The 12019-nt window shown below is 38.6% G+C and overlaps 1 protein-coding gene across 3 annotated transcripts in view; it reads right to left on the bottom strand.

Moving 5' to 3' along the window:
- WASHC5 (WASH complex subunit 5) overlaps window positions 1-12019 on the bottom strand; it is a 59625-nt gene that overhangs the window by 25539 nt on the left and 22067 nt on the right. For all 3 annotated transcript variants that reach the window (XM_069466003.1, XM_069466004.1, XM_069466005.1), the window contains 7 exons: window positions 11314-11441; window positions 7753-7882; window positions 5345-5457; window positions 3550-3716; window positions 3397-3472; window positions 1416-1526; window positions 378-518 (listed from right to left, as the gene is read on the bottom strand). In XM_069466003.1, coding sequence (XP_069322104.1) covers window positions 378-518; window positions 1416-1526; window positions 3397-3472; window positions 3550-3716; window positions 5345-5457; window positions 7753-7882; window positions 11314-11441 — 866 coding nt within the window. The remainder of the gene's footprint in view (window positions 1-377; window positions 519-1415; window positions 1527-3396; window positions 3473-3549; window positions 3717-5344; window positions 5458-7752; window positions 7883-11313; window positions 11442-12019) is intronic.

Raw genomic sequence — 12019 nt, 5'->3', positions numbered from 1 at the left:
GAAATGGTTAATGGAATATAGATTATTTTGAGCCACTGGTTTGGTATAGAAAGCAGGAACATGAATATGAAAAGTCTTGGTAATCTAGCCCAAAGAGAACAAGGGCTGATTTATCAAGACTGTTCTAGAGAATGGTAACCAGCTGAGCTCTTCCCACTGAGCATTCAGGTGGGCAAGGCCTTAAATGACACCAGGAAAACATCAAGAATAATGGTGTGATTGTACTGAAACTGTAAACCATGGCTATCACTGGGAATGTGAGAAACACATCAGAATTGGTCTGGTGGTCCCTGGGATATGGCAGGCAACACAGACCTGTGATTTTTCATGGTTTTTAGTGTAAAACATCAAAGGCAGAAGTCAAAGGGACGCGGCACCTCGTATCGTGGGCCAAGCTGAGCATAGTCCCTCAGCTTGTCTTTGTCCAGGCGGGTAGGCACTTCAATGATATCGTGGGTCTGAAGCTTTATGATCTTTAGAAGAGATGTAAACATGCTTTCTGGAATGATCTGCAAAACCTTTAGTGAAAGGAAAGGAGGAAATACAATTAAATATCTATTTTATTTTTCTTAGCTGATAAATAGGATGACAGTAAGAAGGGTACTGATGATCTGATTTGATTAATACACACTGTAGGTCTGTATCAACACATCACATGTACTCTACAAATATATACAACTATTATGTACCCATAATAACTAAAAATAAAAAAAAGAGAGAGAAGGGTACTGGTGTGCACAAACAGCAATTTGTCTATAGGAAGGGATGCTGAGAAATTGCCAAGAATTGGTTTTAATGACTGCTAGCAGGCACAGGGCTCCACTCCTTCCAACATTAATTGCTCACCAAATATAAAGCTAATCCTAGAAATGCCGCAAAAGACTGTATCATTCCCACATTACAAATTTTAAAAAGACTGAGGATCAAAGATGTTAAGTAACATCACTGTAGAGCACTCAGCTAGTATGTGACACAGATAAATTTTGAACTCAGGCCTGTCTGGCTCCATGCTCCATCATAAGTTATTAAAACAAGCAACAAAATTCCCATGAAAACTTGAACTAGGTTCTGACCAGAATATGTTGGATCTGGATCTTTCACCCACTAGCTCTGTGATTTTGGAGAAGCTACTATACTCTGTTTCTCAGTTTCTACATCTATAAAACGGAGGTTAATATCACTAGCATTTATAAAACAGAAATAAAATTCCTTTGCAAGTAAAACTGCATTTGTATGTCCAGAGTAGCAGTAAGAATGTTTGTTTTGGGGTACTACAAATTTCTGGGATCAAATTCTAAAAAGGGAAAGGGACACAGGTGTACTTTTTACGGGGCTCCAGTGTACCTTTTGCATTTAAAACACCGGTTAGCCAGGAAGAGCGAACAGAGGGAACATCACTTTGATGCATTTCTTACCTTTCTCACATAGGACACCAACTCGCCGGAATAGTACTGAGACACGCTGAGAAGGTCAGGGCTGTTTGCTTGATTGATGCGAAGAAGGGGCAGATCAAGGGCAGAGGCAAGCTGGAAGAAAAGTATGGTGTATGTGTTTCTCTGTTTCATGAAGAGTCCTAGAAATCTCTCTCTTTCCAGAAAATGTAACGTATAACAAAACACTTGGGCTTTACCCAATAGAGGGCAACAACCACTAAATCTCATCCATATTACTAATAGTTTCTGACAATACAATTTTCAAAAAATTATAGTTAACTGTTATGGCAGTGGTTCTCAAATTGTGTTCCCTGGACTAGCAGCATCAGCATTTCCTGAGAATTTTTTAGACATGCAAATTATTGGGGCCTCACCCCAGTGGGACTTAATCAGAAGCTCTGGGGTGGGGCCCAGTAATCTGTTACAATGAGCCCTACGGCTGATTCTGATGTGTGATCGAGTTTCAGAGCCACTGAGCTACAGAAGATAATGACTCCTGTATGGAAATCAGACTTTTTTTTTTTTGTTTGAGACAGAGTCTGGCTCTGTTGCCCAAGGTAGAGTGCCAGGGCGTCAGCCTACCTCACAGCAACCTCAAACTCCCGGGCTCAAGTGATCCTCCTGCCTCAGCCTCCTGAGGAGCTGGGACTACAGGTGCACGTGACCATGCCTGGCTAACTTTTCTATTTTTAGTAGAGATGGGGTCTCGCTCTTGCTGAGGCTGGCCTCGAACTCCTGAGCTCAAGCAATCCTCCCACCTCGGCCTACCAGAATGCTAGGATTACAAGCGTGAGCCACCATGCCCAGCTGGAAATCAGACACTTTGACTGATGGCTTACTGAATCTGTCCAATCTAAGATGCCATCAAGTGTAAGAAATGCCATCATTTTATGAACCTTTCTTTCAGAAAGAAAGAAGATGCTGACAACTAAACTATGATTATGCCATCAATGATAAAACCTATCCCTAATTACAGAAATGTTAAAATATGCAAAAAGTACATCTCAGGATTGGTACACACGGCAACTCTGTCAGAAAACACTGTATAAACTATTTGTTCATTTACTACCTGTTAGGTTTGTTCCAGGTGGGAACCTGAAAAGTATGTATAGGACAAAATGCAGTTAATGGAAAACTTAGGCAATAGCCGCAGGAGTCTGGAGAGTCCCCAGGCGTTGTAAATCTAACATACAGCTGCAGCCAGCATTCCTATCCCACAGGGACGAAGTTTATCCCTCCCTAGCTCTCCTGGTAAGGACAACATCGGAGCTGAAGGATGGATGTGACTGGGGCAAGGGTCCTAGGAACTGGTTGTTTGAAAAGGAATTTATTACAAGCAGCTGTTCTGGCCCCTTACTTACCCCCGCCAGAGAGACCCTCTATAAAACCCAAGGCTTTCCCCTCCCTTGGGGCGGACACTTTTTTGCCTCCACCCATCTACACCCAGATGCTCAAAACAAACAGCATTTTGTTACGCATGAGGCTTCGTGTGTCTCTGTCTCGGCTCTGGACCTAACACTAGCAACTGAAATCACCTTGAGAGCAAGGGCTGCGCCTGTGTTGTTCACACTATTTCCTAACCGTTACAGTAAATACTAGGTTTGTAGCAGAGGCTCAGCAAGAATTTTTTGAACAAATAAGTAAAAGGAATTAATTCATGCTTAGGGAATAAAGTACCCAAAGGATTCATTCAGATTTCTAGTATGCTAATAAAAAAGCCTATTTCTTTATTTAAAAACAATATTCTAAGACATTCCAACTTTTATTATTAATTCAAGCTTTATTTCTGGCATCTTTTGAAACCATGCTCTCATGGAAAAACTGCTAACAATTTTCAGTCTATAAAAATACTTAAATTATCCAACTTTCTAAAAAGATGAAATCTTGGGAATTAACGAATGAGGTAAGAAGGAAGGCCAACTCTTTCTAGTAACAGAACATGATCTCACTGTTCTTTGCTTACCTTTAGGAATGTAGCTCTGAGTTTAGTGACCATGGATGGGTTCGCCCTTATGCTTTCCTGCATTATGGATGTGAAACTGTAAAAAGAGAAAAATGGTAAGAAGATGTTCCCACTGGCCTTCATCAAGGACAAATGTCAAGCTGTCCCCATTACCTGTCAATTAACTGCCAAGCAAAAGAAAGGTCCCCGACGATCTGCATTGTGATCAGGACCTCCTCTTTAATGTTAATGGTTCTGATCATTTGATGGAGAAACTTGCGAGTATCAGCAAGAAACTGACAGACTTGCAGATTTGATTCCAACTGGTGAAATTCTTGGACCTATGTTACATAAATACATTGAATTTAAAAATTCTAAAGGGCCTCTATGGTGCTCATTTCTCTTTGAAAACACCTCATACGAAGCACACTATACATCTATAATTTCTTGATAAAATTCTTATTTCAAATTATAATTTCACAAATATATAAGTCCAGTCATAAAAAAATGCACAAGTTTTTCAGAATAGAAAATTGTTCAACTGCTTATTATTCTGTACACACAGGACATCATAAATAAATACTCTCATTTTCCATTTTATGATAAATAAATATATATTGGAAAATCCTCTTAATTCTGAAGATTTGCAGGAGTGCTAAAAAATTAAGTTATATCTCAACCAATGTGTTGCCACGTATATATCATTAAGTTATTTTGACATACTCTTTAAATCAAAACAATAATGCCATAGTATCTGAAATTTTATGTAACTCAAGAGGCCGAGACTAAATGCCAAAATAAATAAGTTAAATGATAAACAACATCTGAGATTTACACAGTTGTTTACAATTGTACTACAGACTAGAAAATCCAAAAAAACAGGCAAAGTAGAAACAGAGCAAGTATGTAATTGTTCTGGAATGAGAAAATTTGGTATGCTAACAATATAGTATTATACTGTGTTGCCATTTATAGTGACCATCCTAAAAAACCTGTAAGAAACAAGAAAAAGCCTATAAGAAAGTCTGCCATTCAAACGAAAGCTAGAGTGGCTGAAAAAAAAAAAGTCTGCCAAGTGAAAAAAGTATTAATTATATATAATCATATCAACTGGACAGAGTTATGGAATGAGTAAAGATGATGTTTTAAATAATAGAATTTATAGTTATGGTTCTGATGATTTTAGTTTCCATTTTAAACTTAAACATACAACACAAAATTTTAAGAGTGGTGAGGTGTAATCATTTTTTTGGTACAATCATTGTTGAATAGATTATTGCTTGAACTCCGGAGTTTGAGAACAGCCTGAGCAAGAGTGAGACCCTGTCTGTACTAAAAATAGAAAAATTAGCTGGGCGTAGTGGTGCGTTCCTATAGTCCCAGCTACTTGGGAGGCTGAGGCAAGAGGATTGTTTGAGCTCAGGAGTTTGAGGTTGCAGTGAGCTATGATGATGCCACTACATTTTACCCAAAGTGACAGACTGTCTGTTTGTCTCAAACAAAACAAAACAAAAAATTAGTTTTCCAGAAAAGAAAATATACCACTTTCAAGCATATGAACATTATAAAATTATTTTCATTTTTGTGTATTCCTTTCCCCAAGGCACATACTTTTTTTTTCACAAACCTAAAAATGGTACACACATGCAATTTTGTTTTTGCTTTTTCCTCCTTATCACAATTTACCAATGTTTCTATATTGTTTTCATAATTATTTTTCCAAAAGTGTATGTTTCCTCAAGTTGAAATAGCATCATTTTTACTATTTTTGCATTCCCTTCATGCTAATCATTTAATTATTTCTCCAAATTTGGACACTGCATATAATATTATAGGAAGCATATTAATTCACATTGCTTTTGCTTCTGATGAAATATTTTCTTAGATACATTTGTAGGAGGAGATGCCTGGGTGGGTCATAGGTATGATTCATGATCCAAGAATTGTCTTTTAAAAAGCCTTTCCTTACCTCCTCCAAAGCTTGTATTAGTTGCACAGTTTTTCTGCCTGCAGCAGTAGAATCATCATAATTTAAGGATGATATTTGTTTTGAGATCTCTCTGAACCAAGCTTGAAGATTTTCTATTAATACAGAAACAAGGAAAGACTACTGAAAACCCAGAATTCCTGTAGCTGTGGCTTTGAATTTAATTAAATAATCTTTTACAAATCCAGTTTTTTAACTCACAGAGCTTTTACTATGGGCCTAACGCTGCTCCCAGGAATTCTCCAAACAACAAAACCTTCTGAAGCACGTGACATAGTAGGATAGATTAAACTTTCTATATAAATAGTTTAGTCTACAACACTTGGCAGAAAAGGACTAAAGGCTCAAGCCCACGTTGTAAAGGGTAAGTGCAAAGGTGGTAGTGGCAGAGCAGAGGAGTCAGGAAGGAACTGAAGGGTGTAACCCAGTTCCCAGAGAGAGTCTTCTGGGGAAAAGAGGAAGGGTAAAGATCTGGATGGTCAGAGAGGTAAGAAGGGTATTCTGTCTAGATGAAAGACAGCCATTGGCAGAGGCTTCAGGGCAAGAATGGCAACGGCGTGTCTTGGAAGGCGAGGAGGAGACCAACCGTCAGAAGTCGGCAGTATGATTGGTAAGCTGCAGGGAAGTCTGAGCAGTTCAGCAGGCACCATTTACATTCACAATTCAGTGGACATGTCACATAGCAGAGAAAGGGGAGGGTATCAACATGCTGATATCCTCAGTGGGTCAGGCAAAGGTCTAAGCTTCATCTCATTTAATCTTCACAGCAATCTACGGAGGTAGAAATTATTGGCCATTTCTCCGATAAGGAAGCTGAGGATGCTACACAGGGTTTCACAGTAACTCAATGGTAGAGCCACGGTTTTCATGATTGTCTGTCCAGGTTCAAAGGCTATGCTCTTTTCACCTTACCAAGTTGATTCCCTCAAGATTTTTTTTTTTTTTTTTTTTTGCTTATCAATGGGATGGTTTCACTTTATTAAAAGAAATTAATGATTTATAACCCAAGTTATTTCAAGAATTGACATGACGGATACTTATAATAGTAAGATTTTTTGTAGGACTGAGGGACAGCGATAGAGCAGCAGAAAGAGTCTGAGATGAGTGAAATCTGTGAGGCCCTACCTGTGTCGCCTTCAGCAAATGATTACATTTTTAAGCTTCAGTTTCCTTACATATAAAATAGGGATTAAGATGTTTATCTCATAGGGTCGTAAGAATCAAATGAGAAAAATTTGTGAAAGTAATTCCTAAGCTGAAATAAACAATATGGCCAGAAAAAGCGTCAAATTGTTATTTGGATGACTTCTGAAACAATGCTGGTATTTATAAGGATAAAAGAAACTATCGCACAGATTAATGCACTGGTTCTGGCCAACTAATCTGGTCATATTGTTACAAGTGGTTCCTGTTTTTAAAAAATTACAATATGGTAATCTGTAGAGCATGTTGTCAGTTTATATCACATGATTATAAACTGGCTGATTTTTCCCAATAGGAACAATAACATAATTTGGAAATATATTTTAGACCAAGTACTCAGTATCAAATAAATCAACAAAGGCCAAAATACAGTAATCACAAACTTTTATCGATTAAAAATAATAAAATTTTAAAATAAAAAGCTACACTATTAAGCAATTCTACTGTGTAGTTAACTTCATCAGAAATGAATCGGATAGCTAAATATTAAGCATTAAAAAAGTTTAATTTGTCACATTAAAATTCACAATGGTTTTTTGGGGAGCAATTTGAAAAGTTCTTATCCATAAAGATTGGAAATGATGCCAAAATTTTTCTATAGATAAAATTTCCTAAAAGAAGCAGGATCAAAATTATCAAAGAAAAATGAGCTGTTTCCTTTCAAAAACAGTCTGCAAGTTCCCTCTTCTGCCACTAGGTGGCAGGTACATTGGTGAACAAGAACCAAGCAAGATTAGAAGACAAGAATCTTACATATTCTGTTTGTAGTTAGTGATATTTTAGGGTGACATATCCCCCTGAGAAGACCATGAAATCTATAGATCCTTTCCCCCTCCAAATGCACATAAACTGACACATCAGTTTTGTATAGCATGGAGGCGGAGGCTGACTATGACTCTAAACTTCAACTATGAACCAGAGTTACAGGAACCCCTAGCTTAGCCTAACCTCTTATTTCAAAGATAAGACATGAAGCCTGAAGATCAGATGGATACGAATTGCCCATGGGAGCACAAAGCTAGAGGCAGCCAAACTAAACTTCAGATCACTATTAGCAATGCTAAAAAAGGACATCAAAGCATACAATAATGAAAACACAAGGACTTTTTACCCTGCCAGTTTCCAAGGTTTCAAATAATTTGCATATATATATTCACACACACCAAGACTTCCTCTTCAGCAATTACCATTTTTCTCCACTCTGGTTAGGGGTTTCACTCCTGAAAAGACATCAGCAAGCTCGGTCATCCGTTCTGAGCCCTCTTTCTTGTAATATTCCCATTTGGTTTGCTTTTCTGAAAGCATTTGCTTGAACATCTGTTTGAGAAGATAGAAAAGATTTATTTACTTAAGAGAAAATCCAGATTAGGCAGCTTATGAAGAGAGCTTGAGTGAAACCCAATTTATTATAAAAGACACTAAAAATTAACATTGACCCTGATGCCATCTCTTAGGCATTACTACTTCATACGAATTGAGGGGCAATGCTAGACCAGCTCTAAGACAGTGGTTATCAGACCAACAGCACATAAGCACCACCAGGAGGGCTTTAAAGTTTTCAGATTCCCAAGCCAGATCCCTAAAGATTCCAGTTCAGGAAGTCTTGGGTAGGCCCAGAAATCAGCATTTTAATTTTTATTTATTTATTTTTTGAGATGGGATCTTGCTCTGTCGCTCTGGTTGGAGTGCAGTGGCGTGGTCATAGCTCACTGCAGCCTCAAACTCCTGGGCTTAAGTGACCCTTCTGCTTCAGCTTCCTGAGTAGCTGGGACTACAGGAATGTACCACCATACCTGGCTATTTTTTTTTCTTTCTATTTTTTGTAGAGATGGGGTCTCACTCTTCCTTAGGTTGGTCTGGAACTCCTGACCTCAAATGATCCTCCAGCCTCAGTCTCCCAGAGTGCTGGGACTATAGGAGCGAGCCACCAAGCCTGGCCTATTTTTAATGTGTATTAATAATTAAATTTGTGACCACTGATCTATGGTTCTTTCTAGGCAATAATTTCTGCGATTCTAATTTAATTAGTCAGGGAAGCATTGAGTATTATCAGATGACTGAGGAATGGACTAAAATACCTACAAAGGTTCTTTCTTATTTTATTATACAGTAATTCTGTTTATTAATTCACTTAGACATAAAGTTTAAATCCTATAAAGATTGAATTCTACCTCTACTTGGGTAGAGGAGAAAATGATATAACTCAAGGTCGGGTTTTTCTTTTCTTGAAACAAACTTAAAAAAAATACTTATTTCTCATTAAAGAATATCGTATCTCAGACAAAAGTAAAGGGTTTATTTTACTGGGCTCTTATGAGGCATGAATGCTGCATGAATGCTGATTTTTCTCTTAAATTTTTACAAGCATTATAATGAATATTGAAAAGATGAACAATGGGATAGGGAGACTCCATCTGCAGAAGGAGAACCAGGCTGTATGGAATTCTGAGGGGCCCGTGGAGGAGGAATCTCAGTGATCTGGGCATGACAATTCATCAATAAAATGATAAGATGAGGAATCGTGAGAATTATTTATGGAGTCTACCCTATCTTTGTGTGTACCTGGGATGAATCGATTTGACAGCCATTTGACAAAGGCAAAGCAACAACACAAAACCACCCAGTGGCCTTCATAATTGACCAAACGGCTCTGAGCCCTTCAAACACTGATCCACATGAACTCACAGGTTTCCCAGCCTGTAAGATGGAATTTGGGACAGGGGATGGTCCTTGAGTTAGGAAATGTACTGTCATATAAAGATTAGAAGAAACACTGGTCCAATTACTGTATTTACAGGAGAATCAGAAAGTGATTCTGGAAAAGGGGTGGGATGGGAGGTAGGAGAGAGGAAACATATGTTAAAGAACCAAGCTGAAATGCCAGAAATTCAAATACATTATTTCTTCGCTTCATTTGTATTGGGTAGTTTTTTTCTATCAGAGCCTTTTCTCTTCTTGAAGACCTTTAACAATGAGTTGGTGTTCCCTTAGGCTGCCTTCTGTTTCCTCTCTACCTGAACAGACTGAAGGAAGCTGTTCATTCTATTTCAGTAGATTCCAGAGAACAGATCTATGAGCAGAAACGTAGGCTTGGTCAGTTATAGCCCAGACCTGTCCTGATTTCCACTGAACAACACTGAGCTATATAGTATAGGACTCCTGGGTTCCTGATGCTCCGGTTCATGACTGCAACCAATCTGAGGGCCTTTCTTCCTTGTGGGCCACTCTCACTTGCCTCTGAAAGACCAGTTTTGCTTTGATCAACTAATGTGGTACCTGGTTCCTCCTCTTCTTGGATCTTTCCCAGTTTCTCTTCTTGGCTTACTTTTTCTTCCCCACTATACTGAAAGCTCCTAGTGTGACAGGGGCATGCCTTGTTCATTTTGGAATTCCTAGCACCTAGCTGGAAACAGAGTATGTACTCAATAATTTTTTGCTATTTAGAGGGAAAACATTTAAAATTATTAATAGATCAAAAAGGGGTAGCATTTCCCTGATCTTATAAAATTATACCCAGACAAATCTCAGAAAACACTCAACACATGCATTATCATTATGTTAATAATCAGCATCTATTTTTTTTTTTAGCTACTTAATAGGGGAATATAGTGTCTTCACATACCTAGAAGATAAACATCTCGTATATCACTAACCAAACTGAGGCAAGGTGAGGATTGGTTTGAAATGGGCATTAATGTCTGGGGCTAGTTCCTGGGTCCACCTGATCCAAACCCTCAAGGTTACTACTAGTTATAAAACCTGGGCATTCCCAAGTATCCACCACTGTTATTATGCCCATAGAGGCTTCTTTAGGGGTAAGACTAACCTCAGAATTTCCTTCAGTGAATTCAGATTCCTTATAGCCCTTACGATGACCTTGTTCAAATGCAAATCACCCACCCTACTTAAACCCCCTCCAATAGGTTCTCATGGCTTATAGGATCAAGACAGAAATTCTGTAAGGCCCAGCATAAGCTGACTCCTTCTCACCTTTCAGCCTCATTTCATACTATCTTTCTCTTTTGTTCTCTCCCTTCCGGCTAACTAGTCTTTCTGGCGGTGCTTGAATTGGCCGAGCTTTTCCCCACCCAAGAGGACTTTCCTCTCACTGGACTGTTCGCCATCATGCTCCCTACCTTTGTCTAGCTAACTCTAGCAGATCCCTTTTCCAACTCCAACAGATTCCTTCAGAAAAGCTCTTGCTTCTCCTCTCATGGAAGTCTTCCAGGCTAGAACAGGATCCTTTATTTTATTTATTTATTTTTGAGACGGGGTGTTGCTCTGTTGCCCAGGCTAGAGTGCAGTGGTGCGATCACAGCTCACTGTAGCCTCAAACTCCTGAGATCACGCGATCCTTCCACCTTGGCCTCCCAAAGTGTTGGGACCACAGGCGTGAGCCACTGCACCCAGCCCTTAAATTTTAGCTACTCAGAGAACTATGTTCCTTTCCATTAGAGCTTATATCTCAGTTTGTATTTATATTTTCATTAGTGTGATTCTCTGATTAACATCTGTTTGTATTCCCCATTAGACTATAGTCTCTACAATCTTATGTACTTTTCCCCATCACTATAGCCCCAGTGGCAGTTGGCATTAAATACTTTAATCTCCTTTTTCTATAAGAACTATCTCAGATAGCTAGAATCTGTAGCTTGAATCAGAGACAAAACAATTAAATCCTAATCTTTTTAAAAAATATTTTTAAGAATAAAAACACTAAAACTGTGGTGGTTATTCAATATTTTTACCTCTTTGAGTATAAACTCAAATTGTGCAGTATCCAACAGCAACTGGAAGAGGATCTTGGGATTGTACCTGGAGTCTGTTAGAATCTGGTCCTTAATTTGACGAAGGCGTTTGTTGTTCGGGTCACAAGCTAGAAACAGGAAGAAAAGAGTTATTCACTTATTAAATGTGTAGAAACTATCTATGAAATAAGATGAATTCTTAAATGCTTTCCTTCATTTTAAGCATTTAAAAAGTAATAAGAAAAATGTATACCAATAACAGACTGGTTTTGAATGGGCACTAATGTTTGTGGCCAGTTCCTGTGCCCACCTGACCCAAACCCCCAAGATTACTGGTTATAAGACTGAGGCATACCCAGATAGCCACCATTTTTATTATGTCCATAGTGTATTTATGCTATGGAGTACAACTGAACTGCTAAATGACAATTGAATCTGACATGGAATGTCATCCCTGATAGACTGTTGAATGACAAAAGCAAGCTGCAGAACAGTGTTCTGAAATTTTGTAAGCATTTTGGGGTTGGTTTATAGTGACTGCCCAATATGGATGGGCAGAGCCTTCTGGTACCACTTCATAGGCGGGTGGATTCCTTATGTCCTGTCTGTCCAGAATTGCTTTTGGTTTAGGCGTTGATCCCTGCCATTCAGTTGTGGACAGGTAGGCCTGAAACTACTATCCTTAGATAGGTCTGTTTGCAAGGTT

This window comes from Eulemur rufifrons, chromosome 3 (genome assembly GCF_041146395.1).
Source record: "Eulemur rufifrons isolate Redbay chromosome 3, OSU_ERuf_1, whole genome shotgun sequence".
NCBI lineage: Eukaryota > Metazoa > Chordata > Mammalia > Primates > Lemuridae > Eulemur > Eulemur rufifrons.
Note: the sequence above shows the minus strand (reverse complement) of the source record. Positions and strands in the feature narration are given on the sequence as shown.